This window comes from Paroedura picta, chromosome 7 (genome assembly GCF_049243985.1).
Source record: "Paroedura picta isolate Pp20150507F chromosome 7, Ppicta_v3.0, whole genome shotgun sequence".
Classification (NCBI taxonomy): Eukaryota; Metazoa; Chordata; class Lepidosauria; order Squamata; family Gekkonidae; genus Paroedura; species Paroedura picta.
Genome location: NC_135375.1, coordinates 50613216 through 50629045, shown reverse-complemented (window position 1 = coordinate 50629045; position 15830 = coordinate 50613216). Strand labels below are relative to the sequence as shown.

The following is a 15830-nucleotide window of genomic DNA, read 5'->3' as shown; positions in this document are numbered from 1 at the left end:
TAAACATTACAAAATCTGAGTTTAACTTGACAAATACATCAGAGTCCAGTAGCACCTTTAAGACCAACAAAGATTTCTTGTTTTAGTGATTTTGTTGTGTACTTCAGACCAACATGGCTACCTACCTGAATCTATCCTTGACAGACAAATAACTGACTGGTTTTCTTGATTTTGCTTCCCTTTATTTCCCTTACTTTTGTTGGAGTAAGAAAAACTTGGCCAGTTTTTGCAATGAATAAAAAGAGAAATTTGTATAGAAACAGTGTCTAAGATAATATAGCACCCAATGTTAAATATCATTATTCCTAATTAGTCTCGTAGCAAAATGTTTCCTAAATGTTCAGCAAGGTAGATCAACACCCATTGACTTTGAGACCAACAATGCACCAGAAGGGTGTGGGCTCTTTCCTGCCTTTGCATTCTAATGCAGCAGTCCAGGCAAGAGAGCCCTGGCTTCTCTCTCAGCCCCAGTCACCTTCCAGGGAGCAGAGAAACTCGGTACCTCTCTGTCAGTAAGGAGTTGGTTCTGGGAGATATCATACTGAAACCTCTCACTGCCCCTTCCTGTGTGCTGTTTTCCTTCCCACATTTAGATGCTGCAAGACTCATTTCTAGAAATTCAAGCAAAATATAACTGTATCCAAAGGGCTATTTTAAAAGGATTACTAACTGCCATTAAAATTCCTAACTTGGAAGTACAAAATATTGCTTAGTTGCAAATAATTTGTGCCGATGATTGGGGGGAGTTTACAGAATTATGCATGGGATACAGAAAGTGGAAAAAGAAGTACTTTCATCCCTTTCTCACAATACAAGTACTCTTGGACACCCAATGAAATTAATGAGCAGTAGGCTTAGAACAGATAAAATTCTTTACCTAAAGAGAAATTAACATGTGGAATTCACTACTGCAGGAAGCATAACAAAAATAGCACTTGAAAGCTCACACCTTGAATAAATCTTTGTTGGTCTTAAAGGTGCTATTGGACTCTATTTTTGTTGTACTACTTCAGACCAACGTGTCTATCCACTTGAATCTATCCTGCAGGAAGCATAGACAGATTCAAGAGAGGATTGCATAAACAAATGGAGCAGAGGTCCATGAGTAGCTATTAGGCACATGGTATAGATGGAGCAATATGTCTGGGACAACAGTGCTCTGTATTCTTAGTGTTTGGGAGACAACAGTGAGAGAACTTCTGGAGTTCTGGCCCCAATGGTGGACCACCAGATGGCACCTAGATTTTGACCTCTGTGTGACACAGAACATTGGACTGGGTGGGCCATTGGCCTGATCCAGTGTGATTGGACATGACCAGTTTTTATTAATAACTAGTAATCAAGCCCGCTGCAGGGGAATGCAGCGGGCGCTAGGTCCTAACCTCAGACGGGCTGGTCCGCGGCGGTGGCGGGCTGGTCGGCTGCGGGCTGGTCCGTAGTGGTGGCGGGCTGGCCCGCGGCAGCGAGCTTCTCTCGTTGGCGGCGGGCTGACGCGGTGAGAGGCGCTTTGCGCCTCTCGCCGCGCCAGCTCGCCAGGAAGGGAACCCCCGGCAGCCGCGCTTCGCGCGACTGCCGGGGGCTCCCTGGGTCGGTGGCCTGACGCGGCGAGAGGCGCTTCGCGCCTCTCGCCGCGTCAGGCCGGGAGGAGCCTGGAGCTGGGAATCTGGAGCTGAGCCCGCGTCAGGCCGGGAGGAGCCTGGAGCTGGGAATCAGAGGGACCAATCGGCAGGCGCGGAGGATTGGTCCCTCCGATTGTCTGTCGTGAGGAAGGGTCCAATCCGGACCCTTCCTCATCACGGACACATCCCGCCTCGGCAGGCCTTAGCGAATTATTTAGTCCGTGGCGCCCGTGGCGCCACGGGCGGTTTAAAGATAAGGGTGCAAGCAGAGGGCCGAGTACTCTACGTGCTGGAGAAACCTTCAGCACTTGATAGGAAAGAAATGGCTGGGGCTGACCCATTGCTTATGCCATGATTATTTGGATAGTTATAAAGAGCAGTTTATCAGAGAGGGGTAGCCCTAAGGTCCTTTGGGCAAAGGTCAACTCCCACCAGAGATCTTTCACCCGATTAATGGAGGAGTCGCATCACATTCCTTGCATGCTCTCAGCATGACTCACTGTGATTTTGACATCCATTTGATCCAGGCTCCATTTTTGCATTGCTAAGTCATGCTAAGATGTGCAGGCGATTAGGGCTCCAAAACAGAGGTATCCTGTGGTGGGGGGGTCCCCTGGCATCGGAAAGGCAAGGAACAGCACTTTTGCTCGCTACATAGCCACATTTGTAGCATGTCTTCCAAAAGGCTGCAAAGCAAAATCTGCTTCCTATGTGGGAATCTAGGGCAGTGTCTGCACTTACTTTCTTTATTCCATTGCCAATCCTGTTGAATTCAGATCGCTTTGAACTCGGGTCTTCCTCTCCCCCCCCCCCATTGAAACAGGAAAGTCTTCTGCACGTGGTTAGGGAGGCTCAGAAGGGGGGGAGGGAGCCAAGCCTCTTTCTTTTCTTGAAGTGGGAGGGAGAGGAGCCAAGCAGGGAGCCTCTTTCTTTTCTTGGAGGGGTGGGGGAGAGGATCGAAAAGGCAGAGGAGGGAGGAAAAATCCAGGACTGACAGAAGTTGAGAGAAGTTAGGGGCTTCTCCTTTAAGTCTAGCGTGTCACATGACCAGGTGTAGCCTATCAGAGGTTCTCTACCACAGAGCTTTCTTTATTCAGGATTAACAGCAGATAGGGTCACTCCGGATCAATCCTTCTTGCTGCAGAAGGAAAATTTAAATCGCCCCAAATCCAAACGGAAATCGCATTCTGTGTAGAGGGCAGGGACTGAATCGATCTGGGGTTGGAATAAAAGCTCCGTGCAGTTTACACCTAGGACTCACCTGAGGGCTCAAATCCATGAGCGGAAAAAATGTGGACTACATTTCCTTTATATTTTTCATGCATTTAGTCGGTCATATTGATATTTGGCATTTTTATACTGTTTCCAAATGCTTTGTGTGCATGGTTTGTGTTATCCCTGCAATAATCCTGTCAAGTAGGTGGATTTGTCATCCCCATATTAAAGATGAGACTGAGGCTAGGAAAGAGTGCCATCTACTGAGATAATGCAGAGGTGAGGCTTGAACCAGGAAGCCACTATGCCACACATCTAACTTTCACAATTGAACTATTGCATGTACATGAATAATACTCCTACCAAATAATTTTTAGATTTTTACCTAACATTTATAAAGTCAGGGCATGTATGGTTGCTGCCATTAAAAGGGTTGTGATGTATCCTGAGTCCATTTATACCAATGTATCTTAATCTGGTGAAGGTCGCAGTACGTGAGCATGCTGGGAACGCTGAACTAAGCACTAACCTCAGGGCTTTCCTTGCCATGCTAGCTGAGCCATAAGCCTTATCAAAGCAATTCACTCCTTGTCCCTAGGGAATTTGATATTCATCACGGATTACATTTGCATTCTCTGATGCCTGATTATTACTTATTCAGAAGGGGATGCCATCTCCTTGGAGTAAATGCAGAATTCACAGCTGCCACTTTGGGTGAATGGGACTTAATGAAAGAAGAAAGCAGCTCAACATTTAGGCTGAAAGATATCATTAAAATCCCCCTCCTCCCACCTTCTCATAATATTAACTAGTGCACCAGGCCTTCTGCCTTAGGGAAGCAAAAGCATCAATGCACTTAGAAGGGAAAACAGAAGGGGCAACAAGAAAAGGCAGCTGAGAAAGATGAGGAACACAAAACCACAAACACAACAGGAAGCTAATGCTTACTATTTGATAGCCTTGGGGTAAAATACAGTGAAAAATTAGATTCTAGGACTCCTGTGAGCTTATTTCTTCCCTCTCTGGAAGGTAGCATTCGTACTCTATGGAGATGGATACATGTTTTTTGTTTGCTTTTGTTTTTTGATGGCTTGATTCATTAGGTGACCGGATGTTAATTCAAAATGACTGTAGCATTTAAAATAAAACCATTCTATTTAGTTAGTTGATGTGGCTCTTGCCTGGCTATGCTTCCGCTAAAAACAGCTTGGGTTTTATGTATACTGTTTCTAAAGGCCTGAGATGTTATGACCCACCTTAGAAATGCAATTAGAAAAATGACATTTCCTTGTCATGGAGATTTAATTAAGTTGTTCTATTGAAAATTCACTGTTAAAAATTGCTGTCCTTGGCTGGCACAATTTTGGGTTTGCTGTTTACTCAGGCTTATGAAGACATGTCTTTTTGTTGACATTTATAGGAGAAGTCCAGATGTGCAAGCAAAGGAAGAATTATGGAAACACATTCAGTATGTATCATGGGAGAGGTGGGCTGCTTCTAGTGAATGTAGTATTGCTCTGTTCTAGTGCATGTGATAGCATAGTGTCTGATCCTTTTCCAGGAAGGAACTCGTGGATCCGTCTGGCCTCTCTGAGGAACAATTAAGAGAGATTCCTTACACTAAAATAGAGTGAGTATATTCACTACTAGAAAATAACGATTTCCCTATTCCATTATAGTAAAACTCACTCTTCTTCCATTCACATAGGTCATTTCTGCAGGCAGTTGGTATTGCATTAGGTACTGGACAGATATGGTACTGCTTTGATAAGCAATTGTTGGTTGGATAAGGCAGTGCAACATCAAAAGGGCAGAACTCTCAGACCTCCCAGAGATGACTGTGGATTGTTCAGTTCCCTTTCATTTTAATCCGACTGGTATGTGGATGTTCCCAGTAGCTTGTTCTGGGAGAGCTTCACTAAACTTCTGGCTTCACTAAAAGATGTGTGCTTTCTCTTCCAGCAATTCAAACAGAATCAGGGCCAAACTATGCATAACTTGGGCAGACCTGAGTCAGTACTAATCACACCAGAAGACTGATATTGGGGGAACAACAAAAGGGATGTTTGCCTGAAGGGAGCAGGACCCATCCCTCACAGAGTTTACCTCCCCAAGTCTATCCTCAAAGGTTCCCCAGCCAAGCTTCCTAATAGAAAGTGAAGAGAGAAATGTTGGGGGTAGAGGTGTGTGTGATATGGACACAATGTGGGCAGGTAAGCTGTAATGTAGTTCACAACAAATCTCCCAGTCCTTGTTTTTTATGTGATTGGGGCCTACACATTCTCACTAGCATCTCCTATGTTCCTATCATTTTTTTAAACAGCATCTAGAATAGTACTGAAATCTAGGGAAAGCACAACCTTTCTCATAAAATCTCTCTTTAAAATTTACTCTTCCTCTGATGATCTGAAATGACTGGTTGACTTCCTTGACCTTTCTTCTTCAGCATTTTACCAGCAATTGCCATAAGCAGTTACCCCATTTCATTCCAGTAATTCGCCATCTGGGATGGTGTGTAGTGATGCGAGCAAGTGCTTTTGGCAGGAGTGGAATTTGACTTGCATTACAATAGGGTTCTATTGCATCACTGAGGAGGAGGAAGCTGTGGCGGCAAAAATGTACTGGCTGGATATGAAATGACATGTCATGAACTTGTCCCCCCCCTTCCATATACTACATTGAATTTATCAAATTAATACTTTTTCTTTTCTATTAGCATGATTGTCTTTTCTGTTCACTGCCTTTTAATCATTTGTAGAGATACAATGTCATATAAAGACACACACCACTCTTGGGTAAAAATACTGAGCTATGATGTAGCGCTTCAGGTTGCCAAAAGGGGAAACCAAAATGGTCCCAAGGTTGGTGCCTGTTCACTATGAAGGGAGGTTAAAATGTCTGAGTTTTTTGATTGGAGGAGACAAGTTGGGTTTGGAGAAAGTGCGTAGATGCAATACCCCCTTCCCCATACAAGAACCTCATTTGACTTTGTATAAGGCCGCTTCATTTTATTAACATATTCTGCTCCTACTCTGCATGCAGAAGGTTCCAGCTTTGATCCCTGGCATTAACCATCTTAAGTAGTTGATCTTGGAAAAGACCTCTTCCTGGTTGAGACTCTGAAAAGCTGCTGCTAGGCAATATAGACATTACTGAGGTAGATGGACCAATGGCCTCACTCAGTATAAGGGCAACTAAGACTGAATAGAGGTATTACTTCTGTAGTTTCCCCCTCTAGACCAGCCTTTCTCAACTTCTTTTTTTACCATTGGGAAACACCTGAAACATTTTTCAGGCTTCAAGAAACCCCAGAAATGATGTGGTTTCAGGGGTGGCCAAACTGTAGTTTTCCGGAGGGCTAAACTGTAGTTTACCCCCCTTCAGGATGCTCATGGGAATTGTAGTCCACGGACATCTGGAAAGCCACAGTTTGGCCACCCTGATATATGGTCACAGCACCTGTGCATCTACAGCTTCCTTTATTTTTGGCACTCCTTTCTCCTGTGAAGGACATGTATATTTTAACAAGCATTTGTGAATCCTACTGCTGTAAAAATGGAAGAAGTGTACATGCACACTAAAATTATACCCGGAATTAAACTTTGTTGGTCTCAAAGATGCCTCTTGACTCACACTTTGTGCTATGAAATCTGTTACTTTTCCTTTAGGACTCAAGGTGACCCTGTTCGCATTAGACACTCGCATTCACCTCGGAGCTATCGTCAGTCTCGACGGTCCCAGTGTTCGGATGGAGAAAGATCTGTTCTTTCGGAAGTGAAGTATGTTGAAGTATTTGGTCATTAATGAGGGATGGCGTTATGATAAAGAAGTTCTCCCCCACTCCACACACATTTAAGATCACATACCATATGTAACAATATAAGTGGGTAACATCTCATTCACAAATTTTCCATTCTCTGGCTGACTCCTCAGGAAAAAGCTGAATGAGGAAGTCCAATGACTAGCACATTGACCTGAGCCCTCCTCCCCCTAATCTACCAAGGACCCTCCGAGGAAGAAACTATATTTTTAGTGACAAGCAGCTAGACCTCCCTATATTTCCAGTTAGAGGAAAGTATATGAAAACAGTTGCCTCTTCCTTTTCAACAGGATTGTGAACCTGCCCTAGGGAACTAATGAGAAATAGTTGTCAGTTACTTTTACTCCACTCCTCAAACTGAGTAACTTTACAAGTAGCTTCCAGAAAATAGGGGGGGGGGGGGGGGCGCACGCAGCCTGAAGTTGCTGACCCATTTTTAGATAGAGATCTTTTAAAAAACTGAGAATAACCTCTTCAAATTTACATCAAAGTCTTTATACTGTTCAGGGTATATCAGGGCACAGAAATTGTAGAGATAAGCAAAATACAAACAGCTAGTTCAAATGCTGTCTTGTTACTGAGAAAGGATAGTACTTGTTTCAAAAGAAATTGTTTAACATGTGAGCACTGATTTTAGAATGGTTTGTCAAAGTCCTCATGAAAAGGGGTAGTTTGTACCAGGTGACCTCTCATATTTTGTTTAGTGATGGCATAAAGAGAAACGAAAGTGCGTCTAGTCAAGGCCATGGTCTTCCCAGTTGCAATGTATGGCTGTGAAAGTTGGATCATAAGGAAGGCCGAGCGTCAAAGAATTGAGGCTTTTGAACTCTGGTGCTGGAGAAGACTCTTGCGAGTCCCTTGAACTGCAAGGTGAACAAACCAGTCAGTCCTAGAGGAGAACAGCCTGGAGTGCTCCTTAGGCCAGATCCTGAAGATGAAACTTAAATACTTTGGCCACCTCATGAGAAAGAACTCCCTGGAGAAGAGCCTAATGCTAGGAGCAATTGAGGGCAAAAGAATGGAACAACAGAGAATGAGGTGATTGGATGGAGTCACTGAAGCAGTCTGTGCAAACCTAAATGGACTTCGAGGAATGGTAGAGGACAGGAAGGCCTGGAGGATCATTGTTCAAGATCATGTTGACATATAGTACACAACTCAGTTGCATGGGCCAGAATCCACACACTTAGAAACTAGTGTGCCACTACAGGGTTTGGGATGCTGGGGATTGGGCAATATGTAGCATTTAGTCTTATGAGAAGATTACCATCTTCTGTAGATAAAGTGAAGTCTTTTTGTCCTTCAAGCTCCACCAAGTTTCATAGCTCAAAGCCCTGTTTCACACTTTGTTGCTAGCATTTTAAAATAAAAATGCCCTGGATTTTGGTGCCACTTAATTGACTCAGAGTTGCAGCCAATCAGGGACATGAAGAAATCCCTAGTCACTGAATTGGGAGTTGTGGGGTCTATGAATCATCAGAGTGCATATAGTGCAGCCCATGTTAAGGTATAGTTGCATAAAATTATTTCTGTGGAAAAGGAACCACTATGGAAGTACTTGATCATGGTACCTAGCTTTTGCAAGAGATTATGGATTAATTGGTGCCTTTGCTCCTACAGTGCATTTGTGTTGCTAAAGGTCTCTCACCCCTACTGCATTCACATCAGTGTCTTACGAAAGGGTTTATTCAGTTGTGTGCTACAAACTCAGTAATGTAATAAGAATTTTTAGGCTTGTTTCACTGTATAGGCCAACCCTGTGAGACTAACTGCAAATTAAAGCCTTCTTAGAATGTTCTTCTTTAATACCTCCGTTACCATTATGGCTGGTTCCTAAAACAGCCATGTAAGAGGTCTTTATACCACTGGTTCTAGTGATGTATACACACGAGATGACTGCCTTTCTTGGGCTCACATGCTGGACTCTACCAGGAGGTGTTGCTGAGATGCTTTCCGTGTTCAGGCTGCCGCAGCCTTCTTGTTTCTGAATTCTACAGCTCCAACTCAGCTGCACAGTTCTTCCGTAGTTCTGACCTAGTTGGGAAGTTGCCGTAGTACCTCCGGCGGAGCCACATCTCTTTTGGGAGAATCATCCCATAGAGCAACCACCTGGCCTCCATTGCCCACTTTTTAAAAAGTTACCCCCAGGACAGAGTGCTGTAATGAAACAACTTGAAACAAAGCAGCTTTATAGGAGGTATTATTGTATTCTTATGCAGGTGACTTTTCCAGCCAGAAACCCCTTTTACTCCGTAAACACCAAACATCTTGCAGCTTGTTCTCTTTTTCCAGCTCTAAGATGGACCTTGTGCCTCCATTACCTGTAACTCGCTCTTCAGATGCTCAGTACTCCACCGTCACAGTGTCTCACCAGGTTGGTAATTGGTAATATTAAACAACTGTTAGAAACTATTCAGAATTCAATCTCAAACTGCTATTGTTCATTAAGAAGTTCTCTGGGAATTGACAAAGTAAAAAACAAAACAAAATCTGTGGTTTTCTTCCTTATTGGAAGGAATTTCTTGGAACCTCCCAACATTTTGTCATTATATGGCAGCCATTTTGGGCGGTACCCATCACCCTTTATAAATATAGTACCCACAGGATCTGTACGTTTGGGGGCCCTGTTCTTTAGGCTTGTTACCAGATATGAATACTCTTTTTAAATAAGTTTTCATTATCATTCCAATAAAAATTTCCAGTACTAAATTGGAAAGGCTAAATGCAAAAAAGTTATTTTTGATGGTTTAACACTCTATTCTGTCTTGAAACTGATATATATATATGTATACATATTTCTGTTTTTAAAACACGTGTAAGTAAGCCATTATTAGCTAAAGTCTGCAACAGTTATCAAATTTATGTGTATTCTGGCAGGAATCACAGGATTGGGAGTCAGAACAGGAATTAATTCCTATTCAGTTTTGCATTAAGAATTGTGTTTATTCCTTTCAGAAGAGAAACGGGTCTAAAGATAGCTTGATAGAAGACAAGCCACATCCATCCATTAACAACCTGAATGGAAAGCATAGCACAAAGACAATAAAAACTGTACAAGCATCGCGGCTCAAGATGGAGACCTGAGTACTGAATAGATGTCACTCCTTGAATTTGTGAATGACACCAAAGTCCAAATACACTTTTGCCAGAAGATATGAATCATGAGAGCACATTTGAACCACTACGTCACTGCTCTGGAACAGACACTTTTTTCTTGGTTGGCATTCCCATCTGAAGTACTGGACAAAAGTAAGCTGCTGTCATCTTAGCAGTCCTTATGGAGGGGTCCGTTTTGAGAAACAATAGCCATCAGCTACTATGTTTCCAAGACCAGAGCCTATTAACTTAAGTATCATTTCAGTTCAAGACTGACAGTATCAATTTTTCAAAATGTGCAATAGTAAATGTTTTCTAAATTAACTTGTTCAATTCATACGATGAATGGGAGGAGTAATTCTGATGTCTGTACTTCCCTAGCAATACACCATATGTCAGTATTTACTCTGTTATTAACATGTGACAGAATGAATTCTTCATGTAAGTATTGGTTACAGAGAATTTTTTCCAACAATTTTATGTACTGATTTTTGATGAACTCTACCTGGATTTAAGCAATCTGTATAACTTGTAACAGTGACACCATTGCCAAAGCTCTTAGGGTACTTACCTCATTCTGCAGTTTTGAGTGAGGCCTCCTATAGTGCAGAACATAATAGATTTCTAGAGAAGTGTTGTTGTTTTTAAAAGAATGCATCTGAAGCAAGCATTGCATTCTTTGAACCCTTCCAGGTTCTTGGCTTCCATTATTTTAAGCAAGCTGCCCCTTAAAATGTTCTTGTATATTTTAATTGCTGGGAGTTTAAATTGTCAACAATGAGGCCCACAAAGGGGGTGATAGTGAAAAGGGAACTGAAAGGAGACACTGACCATTGCAGAAGAAAGTGCCTCCAAAACACTGAATCCCCAGCTGCAAAACAGGACGGATAAGAAAGTCATGTTTAGCTCCCCTCTATGCCTTGCCCTCAGTGCGAAAAAGATGGAAAGTAACTGGGGTAACAGACCATAACAGGATCTGAGCAAAACCCTTACCTTGTCAGCTGTTTCACTGTGGATGTCCATTCATTTTTCTGAATAAAGAGTTATGAAGATTTGTAGTTGTTTGATCTTGCATCAGACACCGAACAGCAACATGCTGTGAAGGGTATTACTTAGAACTGAACCATCAGTGCAAGACATAACAGAACCGTAAAAATCAGTAGTGTTACTACTGTGTAAACCAAGCAGCTTACTTTCAATGCTATGCCCCCAAAATAAGTTATTTCATTTTAGAATTGCTTAGCTAATAAAAAAGTACATGGTCAAATGAAAATTTAGCACTTTCATATTTATTCAATGGGAAATATTCAACTATATATGTTTGCTTAATTTTTTCACAGAAATAAACAGACTACATGCTGAGGAGCAGATCATCCTATTTTATATTTTTGTATTTATGTTTTCATGACTATATATTTTTCTAGCTGGCTGATCTCTGCTGGATTTCATGCTTACCAACTTTGGCAAGATGAGACAGATAATTCTATTAGGCAGAAAACTTGTTCCTCCTATGAGATCTTGCCCTGCAATTCCTTCAGTGCAATCCAAAAAAACTGCAGAGTTGCTATGTACTGTAAATGCTACCAATAGTATGAGAACCTGTACTTCTAAACCTGCATGTCAAAATCTATGCCTGCAGCTCATTGCCTGCAATCTCAGAAAAGCTGTATTTGCCATCTGGCCACATCCCTACAACAATATATATTAACACAGGAGTATATTATTCAGGTAGTGTTGCTTGAAGGAGTTGTTATATCTAAAGACAGGTACGGCTGACAAAAGATGCTTTGCAGCTGATTTGAATATTTCTCATTCACCATATTATAAATTAGTTTCTTCTAATCTCATAATGTCTAATGGAACGGAGGAATCTTCAGTCTTACTTCTCTCTTGCTGCTCTTTAAAATGCTTCACAGTGTAAGCAGTGATATGACAGACCATTGAGAGCTACGTTTTTTGCTTACTGTACTAACCATGAATACTGCCCAGTCATTGGTGCTGCTCCTCCGTCAGTGGGTAACACCAATGAAGTTAAATCAGTCCAAACCATTTTTAGTTATAAGCTTCTCACTCTCTTAGAAACTTTCTTCTGTGATTGTTCAAGTAGGCAGCTCTTCACTCAGTAAAAACTCTTCCTCAGTAATGACACTGACAGGATGATGATCATCATCATCAATCAAAATACACATAAATCATAAGTTTGAACAAGCTGCAGTATCAGCCAAGTCATCCAACTGTACTGCAAATTTACTAATTTTTAACATCTTTATTAATTGCTTATTATCATCTGACATCACAGAAATTCTACAAGTAATGGCAATTGAAAGAGCAATAGCAGCCATCTTACTTACCGTATGCTCTCCTATGCTTCCACCATGTTCACAGGAGATGGAAAAATAAAGTCTTCAACTATAGCGTAAAGTTTTTTAGCATTTACCTCAGAAGATGCTTTCAGTGCAGCAGAACACATAGCCATTTTAACAAGCAATCACTGATGCGGTTTCGTTTGGTCTTGTTTACACTGGGAAAGTTCAACTGGTTTTGTTCATGTGCTTGTTTTTCAGGTTTTGCATCAGTTTTGAGAGTTTCATATGAGCATTTGCCAGCACCTCTAAACCATGTATGTCACTGTGGTTTTATTATAGGACTCCAGCACATAAAGGTTTGAAATCAGCTTCATGTTTGTCTGAAAGGTGAGAGAGAACACATTAATATGCTGTCCAATTCTTCCCACCACTCCAACTATGCCAAATTTGAGTTCGGGTAGTATGGAGTATTTCAAGTAGCATAGTATTTTGTCTTCACTATCACCTGGTCGAGTGCTAAGGCCATCAACCACTGGCCTTTATAGATGAAAAGGGATTTGAACTTGTGTTACATACATTAATTGCAGAACTCAACTCATCACACTGGATGAGAAACAGAATTCCTGGAGATAGGACAAATCAAGCTTCAGACATCCATGAATGGTCTGAAGCAGATGTGTCAAATTTGCAACCTGCCAAAAGGCATTCCCTCCATGTCTTCCAAGGAGCTCTTACAAATCAAGTCAGAATTTATCAAGCACTACCTAAGTAAAATACATAGGTTCAGGGTCTAAAGGTTTGGAAATTTATTCAGACCAGTATAGTATGACCATAGTGCAGGAAGCTGAATACAGTGAAATTTTACAGAACATCCTGGGAAAACAACTCCAATCTCTACTGGTTCTGCGGTTATCATATTATGTTGTTAAGACAGCAAGCACAGTTCCTCCTTATTGAACTAGCTACATGTCTATTAGTCTTCATGAAATGATGAATACATCTAAATTTCTTTATCTAAGAATGTAAGTTTGACAGACCTGCTTATAAGATTCTTGGAACTCCAAAAGCCAATAATGCCTTTGAAAGCCAAGTAGTTTGCAATGGAACACATTGCCTAAGATGGCTCTGGAATCAATAATATTGGAGTCTTACAAAGGAAAAGCTAGTCATATTTTTGAACAAAACAATTAATTCTTACATGGATCAACCAAAAACAATTGCAAACATTACCTTAGACCAAGGAGCTGGATTGGAATCACAGGGTCCCTTAAATTTCCAGACGCATTCTATACAATAACCTTATACATATAAATGGCTGCAGCTTTCCTGCTTGCTCAGGCAGAGGACATAGCTCTTCTGTATAAAGGCATGTTCTGGCTGAATATGCAGAGAAGGTACATAACCATCTCCTAAACACATAACAGCTAGAGTTACTGTATGCCTTTTCTGACACCACATTCACTGGAGAAAGTAATGAATGGGCAACACAAAGGCAAAGTTAAAAATCAATCAAAAATTAGACACTACTGCCAAAATATTTTTACATACCTGTATTCTGAAACATAACATTTGTCATCCAAAATTGTGGGTGGACTTTGCTTGCCTCTGGGGGAAAAAAAGGACATCATAATCAGTTTTCAGTACTGCTACACACAGTGCAGTACCATTAGCAATGCTGTCCATTAAATCCTTCATCTGTAGTCAAGTACTTAATGCGGGCCTCGATTGAAATAATTTTAGCACATCTCAAAAAAAAAAAATTCTGTTTCCTGGTTGCCTATACCAGTGCCTGTCTGAGGTAGCTGCCAAGTAGTAGACTGCTGTACAAGGCTTAGAAACAAGGTGCACATGCTACACAGTCTCAATATGAATTACTCACCCTGAAGGCTAGGACAGAATCCCAGGAATGGACTGCATATCCAACACTATTCTTCTGTGTGGTAAAGAACATGGCTGCAGAGATCTACTCTGGGACAAAGTAGGGGTGGAGGTTTGAAATAAACCCCACAGATCTCAGTGGTATACATACATCATCTTCCTTGCTCCCTCTTAACATTGGAAGGTTGACAGCAAGTAACTCCCAAAATGCAAAGAACAAAAAGCCCCTCGAGAAATTCAGATATTCTCATTTTAACCCTCTGCTTATTTGGAGAACCTCACAAAAATAAACTGGCCACACAGTATGGATAGCTAAGCATGAAGACTCTGAGTGGCAAAGGTATAATAAAAGTTCCAAGTTTATTTTGTGGTAAGTAAGACCTTCAATAAAGGCTTCCTTAATTTAACTTGCTTATCAAGAACTATTCCTTTGTGACTAGCTTGTGAAGAATTCAACAGTTTCCGGTAACACTGCTTTCAAATAATAAATTATCAGAATTCCAGTTATCTCTCGTCTGAGCTGTTAATAGGTACAGGGAGTATGTGCCTAGTAACAGGTCAGAGATGAGATATAATGGGAATTATTGGAGCCTATTTGGAAAATCTCGGAAGCACTGTCTTCCTGCAGAAAAGCCCTTGAATGGCTTTCTGGTCAACTAAAGTGAATTAATATAGATACCAAAGAAGCTTCTAGCTGTTGCTGAAGCAACACAGGCAGAAAACACAGCAGGCCAACTGCTTCCTTTCTCTCCCATGACAGCAAAATGAGTTAATTGAGTCATCTGGCATCTCTGGGTCAGGGAATTCAGTCCTTAGCACCCCCCCCCCCAGCAACCCTACTGAAGAGTCACAAGCTCCATTGATCTAAGTAAGAGAGAGCCATCCATGTAGCAATTTGTAACTGCACTGAGGCTTCCCAGGTGGAACACAACCAATAATGGGTGAAATGGATTCAACATACACAATAGATAGTGTAAATTGTAAAGAGTTTCAGACATCCTACTGGGTTAATCAGTTTCAGTTGAACAGTGTAAGACTGCCCAACAGACAGCTTTAAATTCTAGCAAAGCCTCAATATAGTTCACCTAAAAATACCTCAGGCTTTAAAAAAAACACGTGATTTTATACGCTTGATTTAGATGCAGATAACTGGACATTTCTTGATATTGTCCCACTTGCAGCAGACCTGGTAGGAACAAGTCCTAGCAAGTGAAAAAAAGCTGCAAAGGGGATCTTGTTTTGTGCCTTCTCAGACACCACATTCACTAGCAGTCAAGATGAATGGGCAACACTGAAGGCAAAGGCTACAAACCAAAATGCGCACACTCAACACACATCCAGAGAATAAATGCCCTTCTCCACGCTGTCACTCTATCCCTATTTGAGTGACTACACTAGCAACACCTCCTGTAGCTTCTACCAAACCAATTCAGAACTCTAGTCATAGTGCAGTATGTGCCACTGCTTCCTGTAAAGAGGCCTATGTAAGATCTAGTCTACACATGAAGCAGGAGGTGGAAGTGAACACCTAAGAATAGGATGCAGGAGACCCATATTTGAAACCCTGTTCTGCCTTGGAAACTTGCTGGGCAACCATGCACTGCTCACTCTCATCCCAACCAACCTTACAGGGCTGTTGACATGATAAAATGGAGTAAAGCAATACTGTATGCTGGTTTGGGTGCAATTAGAGAGTAAAGTGCTTATGAATATTTATTAATGATTTAAGTTGCAACAAGGAAGGGAAAAATCACAATCCCACGCATTAAAGAAAATTAAACATAATATAAAACTCTTGAATAGCAGGGAGCTCAATGTACTAGAACTTTTATGCCAGGTACATTGTACCCCTGCAATGAATAGTCCTAACCCAGACTAGCCCAATTTTAACAAATC

General features: G+C 41.5%; 1 protein-coding gene, 1 long non-coding RNA gene and 2 other non-coding genes across 8 annotated transcripts in view; 1 reads left to right on the top strand and 3 right to left on the bottom strand.

The window, feature by feature from the left end:
• EPB41L4A (erythrocyte membrane protein band 4.1 like 4A) overlaps positions 1-9919 on the top strand; it is a 99924-nt gene extending 90005 nt beyond the window's left edge. For 3 of the 4 annotated variants that reach the window (XM_077347776.1, XM_077347774.1, XM_077347775.1), the window contains 5 exons: positions 4255-4302; positions 4396-4464; positions 6503-6613; positions 8947-9028; positions 9610-9919. In XM_077347776.1, coding sequence (XP_077203891.1) covers positions 4255-4302; positions 4396-4464; positions 6503-6613; positions 8947-9028; positions 9610-9738 — 439 coding nt within the window. In that variant the 3' untranslated portion in view covers positions 9739-9919. Of the gene's footprint in view, positions 1-4254; positions 4303-4395; positions 4465-6502; positions 6614-8873; positions 9029-9609 lie in introns of those variants that run through there. The other variant, XM_077347777.1, reaches the window with a different exon arrangement.
• Positions 1-15830, bottom strand: part of LOC143842495 (uncharacterized) — a 55507-nt gene that overhangs the window by 38499 nt on the left and 1178 nt on the right. For both annotated transcript variants that reach the window (XR_013233145.1, XR_013233144.1), the window contains exons 2-3: positions 13605-13661; positions 10744-12436 (exon numbers count right to left, since the gene is read on the bottom strand). This is a non-coding gene — a long non-coding RNA (uncharacterized LOC143842495). The remainder of the gene's footprint in view (positions 1-10743; positions 12437-13604; positions 13662-15830) is intronic.
• LOC143842528 (small nucleolar RNA SNORA13) lies at positions 13423-13551 on the bottom strand. Its single transcript, XR_013233166.1, has one exon. It is a non-coding gene; the product is annotated as a small nucleolar RNA SNORA13 (small nucleolar RNA).
• LOC143842529 (small nucleolar RNA SNORA13) lies at positions 15099-15234 on the bottom strand. Its single transcript, XR_013233167.1, has one exon. It is a non-coding gene; the product is annotated as a small nucleolar RNA SNORA13 (small nucleolar RNA).